The 8,379-nt window shown below is 48.7% G+C and overlaps 1 protein-coding gene across 1 annotated transcript; it reads right to left on the bottom strand.

Annotated features, from left to right (window-relative positions):
• Positions 1–3,541: 3,541 nt before the first annotated feature.
• Positions 3,542–7,706, bottom strand: LOC144153284 (uncharacterized). The gene is made up of 2 exons (XM_077684935.1): positions 5,833–7,706; positions 3,542–3,866 (listed from the first exon to the last, which is right to left on the bottom strand). Exons 1-2 carry the CDS (start codon positions 7,704–7,706, stop codon positions 3,581–3,583), a joined length of 2,160 nt encoding a protein of 719 aa, XP_077541061.1. The 3' UTR covers positions 3,542–3,580.
• Positions 7,707–8,379: the final 673 nt, after the last annotated feature.

Below are 8,379 nucleotides of genomic sequence, written 5' to 3'. Positions count from 1 at the left end.
ACTTTTCCCTTAATCTTTCAAGGCGAAAACCTTAGATCTCTATTCTTCAGCGCGTTGCGAAGAAAACAAATTAGTGACACAAAAAATAGGGCGAAAATAAATAGGAACGCGAGCTTGGTAGCCAGCGGGGGAGCGCGCGCCTGGAAAGACAAACTGTCACCCGAGGAGGGCCCTCAGAAAGGGCTAAGTAGGTTATCAGAAAGAGTTTCGGCGCATGCGCCGGGAAAGGGAAACAGGCAGCTGCCGCACGTGGAACACGAGCCGCCTTGACTGGGAAAGGTACCGATGATGATCACGATGATGATAGTGATGATGATGATTAGTGGCACGCCCTGTAAATCGGGACGTCAGTTTGGGGAGGACAGGAGGCTCATGGAGGTGGCGAGCGAGCGTACCGAGCTTTGCAGGGTGCTGTTCGTCCAGGGGGCTGGTGAAGCGCTGACCGGGACCGCCGCAAAGTTCAACAGAAAGTTCGACAGCCGGCCAACCGGATGTCCAACTAGGTTTTCACCTTCACATTCGTGGAAAGTTCTGAGCCTCTCCCTTATTTTTAAGCTTTCTCTTTACCAGGGCTTTACTGTACTCCCACAAATAATATACCTCATGATGTGGCACGATCAATGATGCGATATTGTGATGACGATGGCGTTGTCCAAATGCAGCGAAATACACGCTGCGTTGTGCAGCGCGGCTGCGTAGGTAGATTTTCCCGTAAGATAAAATCCACTCCTCCTGGTGGCCAAACCTGGAGCGCCCCGGCTGACGTGTGCCCCCCTGCTTTCCAGATTCAAACACTGGGATACGGAAATTCTGAGGAAGCGACAGGAGGAGTAGACTAAGAAAAGAGAAGGAGTTTGGAAGCATGTATACAGAAAGAGAGAGAGAGAGAGAGAGAGAGAGAGAGAGAGAGAGAGAGAGAGAGAGAGAGAGAGAAAGCTCTTTATTAAAGAAGAAAGCCGACAGGTTTGCCAGAATCTCTACACTGACATGCTACTCCGCGGGGGAATGGGTGGGGAGGGTAAAAAAGGCCCTAGAGATAACAGGGCGGAAGAACGAGGAGAAGCGAAGTAAGAATAAAAAAAGCACACATCGTGGAGTTTGTGGGAACAGTTCGATGAACATCACGAACGTAATACCGCGGGGATTGTGTATGCAGCGCACGTAGGCGAGTCGTACGTCGCACTGAAAAGACGAATAAATCTCGTCTATCGGGAGGACCCTTTCATAATAGGCACTGATAAGTTTGTAACACAAGGCGCATTCCATTCACACGGGGGACAGTGAGTTTGTGCGGTAAGCTCTGTGCGGCAAGTTAACCGCACAGAGCTTCGGTGACGCTTACAAGTAAACAAATCTGCAAAAATTCAGTAATAATGCGTAGTATCCTTATGGCGCTTGTCTAGAGTTCGAGTTCCTTACAGGCATTTTTTTAGTTATTGTAAATGCTCTCCGTCCAATCATCTCCATTTACGATATTTTACCGATTACAGGTGTTACTTCCGCCAGATCTCCATTTTTGTGTAAATGAAAGGCGTTACCCGGTTCGCCATTTTCGCTACTTTTTCTGTATTTTTCTTATTTTCTTGTTTTTCATAATTTTGTTCGACAAATCACCTATGTTTGAGCTATTACAACGATTAAAGGTGGAACTTCCGCGAAATGTGCATTATTGTGGAAATGCAGAGCGTTATACGGCACGCAATTTTCGATATTTTGAATTTTTCTAATTTTGATTTGATTTGATTTTTTATTTCTTGGCAAAAACCAAGGGGAGGCTGAGACTAAAGGCGAACGTGGCCTGACAGAGGCCTCAGCCACCCGATTTACAGCGTACATAATAAGTATGGGTTTTTCAAAATTTTTTTCCACCAAGTATCTCTAATTTCCATTTACGCTATTATAACGAATAAAGGTTGAACTTCTGCGAAGTCTCCATCACTGTGCAAATTAAGGGTGTTGAATGGTTCGCCATTATAGCTATTGTATTTATATTTTTCTTATTTTGCGGTTTTCCAAAATTCTATTTGAGTAATTATCTCCATTTACGCTATTGTATCGCGTAAAGGTGAAACTTCCGCGAAATCTGAATTATTGTGCAAATGCAAAGCGTTACACGGTCCACATTTCGTTTTTTTTTATTTCCTGATTTTTTTTCTTTGTTTTTCGGAATTCTGCCCGATCAATTAACTCCCATTAAGGTATTACTTCACCCAAATGTGCATTATACCATTAAAGGTATTACTTCACCCAAATGTGCATTTTTTGTGGAAATGCAGAACGTTACACGGTCCTGGCTGTTGGGGTACTCGGCAAAAAATGCCACGAATTAAAACAATATACACACGCTAACATACTCACGGGCTTTTCATGATCGCGACGATGCATCGTGACGTGCGCACGCTCTCCTAACGATGACAATCACGAGGAGATAGAACCAATGTGTATGCGTGCGGGGCGAATGTTTACTTCGTCAACCATATTTTGATAAACAGGAGAAATGCTGTCGTTGTCAGAACCTTGCTGAGCTTGTTTTCAATCGATATTAAACATGCTAAAATGAATTTCAGAAAAATTCAAGTCGTCTGATTTTGCACTTTCAAACTGACGGAACCTTACGAAAGGATAGACGCTTCCAGAGAGCTGCATGTTTCAAACAAAATCTCACTCCGCTAACTGAAATCCCCAGAACCTTGTAGACCAGCTTAAGTAATCCGCTAATACAACCGAAATTGTCAAACACAAGCACCGTTTCATAGTTCCACGTTTTTTTCGACAGCAATACCGTTGTCAGAACCTTGCTGAGCTTGTTTTCAATCGATATTAAACATGCTAAAATGAATTTCAGAAAAATTCAAGTCGTCTGATTTTGCACTTTCAAACTGACGGAACCTTACGAAAGGATAGACGCTTCCAGAGAGCTGCATGTTTCAAACAAAATCTCACTCCGCTAACTGAAATCCCCAGAACCTTGTAGACCAGCTTAAGTAATCCGCTAATACAACCGAAATTGTCAAACACAAGCACCGTTTCATAGTTCCACGTTTTTTTCGTCAGCAATACCGTTGTCAGAACCTTGCTGAGCTTGTTTTCAATCGATATTAAACATGCTAAAATATGAATTTCAGAAAAATTCAAGTCGTCTGATTTTGCACTTTCAAAATGACGGAACCTTCCGAAAGGATAGACGCTTGCAGAGAGCTGCATGTTTCAAACAAAATCTCACTCCGCTAACTGAAACCCCCAGAACCTTGTAGACCAGCATACGTAATCCGCTAATACAACCGAAATAGTCAAACACACGCACCGTTTCATAGTTTCACGTTTTTTTCGTCAGCAATAGCGCAAGCACGGCAATGTTATTTCAATTGTGTTGCATGTTGTTCCCATTATTGGTGGGGCATCCAGAGGATCTATTGCGGAAAATACCCTTGTACATACTTCCCGTTTCCAGGACGTGCGTACTCAAACAGGCGGGGTGCAAAGTTTGCCAATAAAGGTTACGACGACTTCGCAACTTTATTTCTGCACACTTTTTCCCCATTGGAGAGCCTTGCATCTCAGACGCGATCAGTCTTGGACACTACACGACGCCACGAACATCGCTGATCTTCAGGAAGGACCTCAGAAGGCGCAGGCAGTCTTCGCTGAGGTCATCCAGTTGCAATCGCTTGTCTTCTTGGGGGTGGCACTCCAGTTTGCTTTTGACGATGCCTGCCTTTTGCATGAACGCGAGCATGCTTGCGATGTCACCGAGGCTTTTTTTAACCATGGCCGACGCCTCGGTCTCAGTGACGGCGGCCAGCTTCGTGATTTCTTTGACGAGGGCGGGATGGCTGGAGACCAGTTCTAGGGCTTGAGCGCAGTACCTGAACAGACAGAGACAGGCGTAATTTAGATTAGGATTGAGAGATTGGAGAGGATCCGAAGAGGACTAATCGAAAGAGGATGGCGAGAGAATACCTTGAGATCGTAATAAGAATGAGTGGATGAAAACCTGTAGATAAAATGCTTCATTAAGTGTGCTCCAGGAAAACGCTCAGGCAATTATAACCTCGTTGAATCTTGGTATGACGTGTATAATAAAGCATGCACACATGTTGCTACGTTAATTGTAATTTATTAGAGCTAAGCATTCAGTTGAAGTAGAGAGAGAGAGAGAGACTAAACATATTTATTGCTTCTTAGTAGTCTTCAGTGTAGCCTCCTCATTCTAGGAGCCCATTGGCACGGGCCGCATCTTTTGCCCTCTCCACCAACTTGCGCTGGACGTCGAGGGAAGAGCTGGCGAAGGCGCTCTCCCAAAGCTCACAAGTGTGGAAGGGATTGGGCGGGTCAAGTGGGCTTTGTGTACAGCTGCCGACCATATGAAAAAGTGTTCCAAATTCCCAGCAGAAGCGGCACAAACGGGCATACAGGGTGGGGGCTATGTAGTGTTTTCTGCTAGGATGGGGGTAAGTATTAGTTTGCAGGGCACGAAGTATTCTATCGTGGCCCTTAGGTAGTTGTTTGTGCGGTGGGGCGTATGTTTATCTTTGTAGCCGATAGCGCGTGGTAATCTCAGCCATCATGGTTAACGCCTGACAAGCCAAATTGCGATTCCGCTCCTCAATAAAGACAGCACGGCTATTTATTCAGACCACTGCAGTCCCCCTAAATGTAGGCTCCGCATGGCAGCGTCACACTACACTGCGATTGCACTAGTGTAGCCAGTGTAGGTAACAAAAACATTAGTGCCCTTTCATTCTGTGAAGATAGATTACCTGCGCAGCTGTACGCAGTCGACGTAGTGCGCGAAAAAAAAAACCGTTTGTTCGTAAATTGCGGTTGAGCATACTTCCTAGCCATTCAGCTGAATGAAATTTGGAAGGATAGGAGCTTTATGCTAGCGAACAAACATGGACCTATCTGTTTCCCTCTCGCGTAGTACGTATCTCTGTGTAACACACAACCTGATCCGCTTGACCAGTGATGACACAAAACAGGTCGCATACGTCCACGTGTAAGCCTCCCGCCAGCACAAATATGGTTAACAACCATCCCGGGTTTTGCAGGACTGTCCCAACTTTTCGTAGAACGCCTGAGTGCCGCGCAGGTTCTATCGGGACAACTATATGTCCCGGATTTGTTTCGTACCGTCCAGTTAGAAATTTTTATGCGATCCAACGCACACTCAACAAGGTGCTTCCCGCCACGGAACACAAAGTTAGCACGAACTTCTCCAGGCGGAGCTTCAGGTAAAGCTGAACTTCCGCGTGTCGTGCAACAACCTTTACGAATACATTACCCAGCAAGAGAAATTATGGTGAGCAGCATGTAGCCAGCTAAGGTACCACTACTACAAAAGGTTGCAACATTAAAGCAACAATAGATTTGTCTGGACGATACCGCAATAAATAAAACTGATTTCCTTGCCTCCCTATGTTAGAGTACGCTGCCCCCCCCATCCCGACTTCCTTAAGAGTTAGTAAGCCTAAGCACAACCGGCATATCAGTGGGAGCACGAAACGCCATGCAAATTTGGTGCACAATAAAGATGTCCATCCCTTCTTCCTATAGCTTCGCGTGCACGACCCCTTCCCCCCTTCCTTCCACCACCCCCCGCACATGCACGCATAAACCGGCGACCGGTTATGTTCGCGCGGTTAAATGTGAAAGACACCGGCACATAGCAGCTGTGAAAGAAGGGGTCGCTGGAGGCTAGAAGGAACGCCGGAGCGGTTCCGAATAAATAGGCCTCACCGGAATGACATATACTCACCGGTTAGACATATACTGCTTCGCACTAAACGAGCAGACCGAGTTAGATTGGGCGCATTAGACTCAATCCCTTACCCGTCGCGTCGACTCCCAGCCACGAACTCAGCGGCAAGAGCTACCAGGCCGGCGTTCCTCCGTGCCGTGTCCCAGACGGTGAACCAGTTCGCCACGCTGTTCCTGGGCACTTCCCCATGGAAGACGATGTTGAGAAGGGTGTAGTTGTCCCGCACAGCTTGGGACAGTCTCCGTACGAACGCGCCCACTTCGCAAGGGCACGAGACGTTGAAGCCGAGAGTGGAGATTGTCCGGCTGGCATTGACAAAATCCGCAAAACCTTCGGCATTCTCGTGGCTAACTGTACAAGCGAATACCTCCAGTTTTTCAACACTATCGTTCTCAGACAGTGACTGCACAATGGCCTTCCAGGAATCGCTTGCCCCTTGACCCCAAGTCTGAAGGCTCAGTTTTTGCAGCGTGCAAGTCGAGCGGATGTACTCTGCAAGAGTCGACACTAGCTCTCCGACAAAATCGGTCGCCTTTACTTCCAACTTTACCGACGTGATGTGGCTCAAAGAAGGCAGGTAACGCACCACTTTCAACACTTGCGCGGTATCGGGAAAAAAACGCCAGCTGGCCAAAGCCAGCGTGAACGCCTTGCACGAGAGGACATCGATGTCGTCGGTGATGCAAGACCTGAGTAACGCCTTCCCATCAGCGCCGCTCTCGCGCAGGACCCGACAGAGTTCTGGTAGGGAGCTACGCAGGGGGACGTTGTCCTGTTGGAGGGTAACCCTCTTTATGCTTTCATTCGTCGACACCGCTCTGAAAACTGCATCCCACTCTTGCGGCCTCAGGATACCAATGGGAAGCGTCATTTCCTCCAGGGCCCGATTTTCTTGGAGGGCCGCCACCCACAGGCGGTAGTTGCTGCTGGGTTCCGAGAACAGTGTGCACCTGGAAAAAGTCAGGTGGAAGTTGCGCAGAAGGGGGTTCTGGGCCAGAACCTTGAAAACGAGCTCGGCACTCTCCCATTCCACCCAGAAATCTTCGAACCTAACGTCGGTTATACTCGCGTTCCCAATCAGCCCGCTGAGAATTGGCTTCAAGGCTCCCCTGCGCGGGGCGAGACCCGTCGACACGCTCAAGGATTTCAGGTTGACGGCGCATTGCAGGTACTCTTGAAAAGTTGTGCAGTCGGCGACGGAGGCGTGCAGGGAGAGCTCCTTAACGGTCGAATTGGAGCTCAGATCTTCCACCAAGTGGTAGGCCCATTTTTTCTCGACGCGCAGTGCGGACAATTTCAGCGACCTCAGCGACGTCGTGGAGCGCAGGAGGGACCCCAGCGCTCCCACCAGGCAGTCGTCCGCACAACCCCGGTACGTCGTGCACTCGAGCTCTTCCAGGCGTCCCAGGAAGGACACGAACGTGAACAGGTTCTGGCGATTCTCGATGCTACCGCTGTCGAATTTCAGCGTCTCGATGGACGAGTTAGCCCAAAAGGGATCGCGGATAAGCTCGTCGTGCCCCTCAGAGACGCTGATGTCGACGGCCGCCACACACCTGTGCGTAGCCAAGAGCCAGTGTACAAGAGCAACTGCCTGGGTCTTCTTCTCTTCGGCCGGTTTCGGCAGGCACCGTGTATCTGCGGCCACCAGGGCTAGCTGCCCGCACGTTCCACACACTTCTCGCAGTTGCAGCCGGGCGTGGCAAAGGAGCTCGTTCAGAACCGACACGCGAGAAACAATCTGGCAAGTTTGCTGCTCGGTTGCCGTGCAGACCCGGTCAAGCCCGAGCGGGGTGCTTGTAAAGCAGCCCTTGGTGTCCTCTAGGGCAGGTGTGGTGAAGCTGTTCCGAGAAACAGGTAGAGTGGCCCCAGACGAGGTTCCTAGTAGGTTCGCCGGCCACACTGGGTAACCAGAGCAAAAAAATAAAGTTTGCGTAAAGGTCATGGCCTAGCAGCATGTAATCGTACTGTGGCAGGCTTGAGTACCCATAGCAAAATAAAAGCAGGAGTGCTTTCGGCTTAGCCGGCGTGCAGGTGCTCGTATTTAGCGGCCTGGCGTTAGGCCACGGTGTGGGAGCGTGTGTTAGGCCTAACTTTACGTTGTGATGATTAGAGGACACGTGATTTGAGCGGTCGCTATTCCAAAGTTCGCTCTCCCGGACTTTTACTCCGCTGTGTCTCGACACCAACTGGTTCGTCTATACGACTCCTGCGACAGCGACTGAGGCCCTCCTACAAGCGGGTCTGTGTGGCGAAATTGTAAACTAATTTTGCAAGCATCACGAACCAGTCCTACCCTTTCACATCCTCGCACATAAATAGACTTGGGTATGCTCGGAAAGTTCTTTAGTTGACTGCCAAGATCCAGTGAAGCCAACATTCGCTGCGCACGTATCATGCATCACTTTCGAAAATTTAACGAAAGATCATGACCAAGAGACTTTTGGAAGATGGATAGACGACATGCGATTGCTTTCGTCCTTCATGGTCGAGCTCCGGGCATAGCAACGCTTCGTGCTTGACTCGGCCTTATTCTTCACTAATGTTGATCTTCCACCCCGCAGTACCGCTCCCCCTAACCGAAAACGGGGACCCAAGCTATACTCGAGAACAAGTTA

Source organism: Haemaphysalis longicornis, unplaced genomic scaffold (assembly GCF_048455015.1).
Source record: "Haemaphysalis longicornis isolate Haplotype H1 unplaced genomic scaffold, Haemaphysalis longicornis Haplotype H1 scaffold_9, whole genome shotgun sequence".
NCBI classification, from domain to species: Eukaryota; Metazoa; Arthropoda; class Arachnida; order Ixodida; family Ixodidae; genus Haemaphysalis; species Haemaphysalis longicornis.
This window is presented reverse-complemented; position numbering and strand designations above follow the sequence as displayed.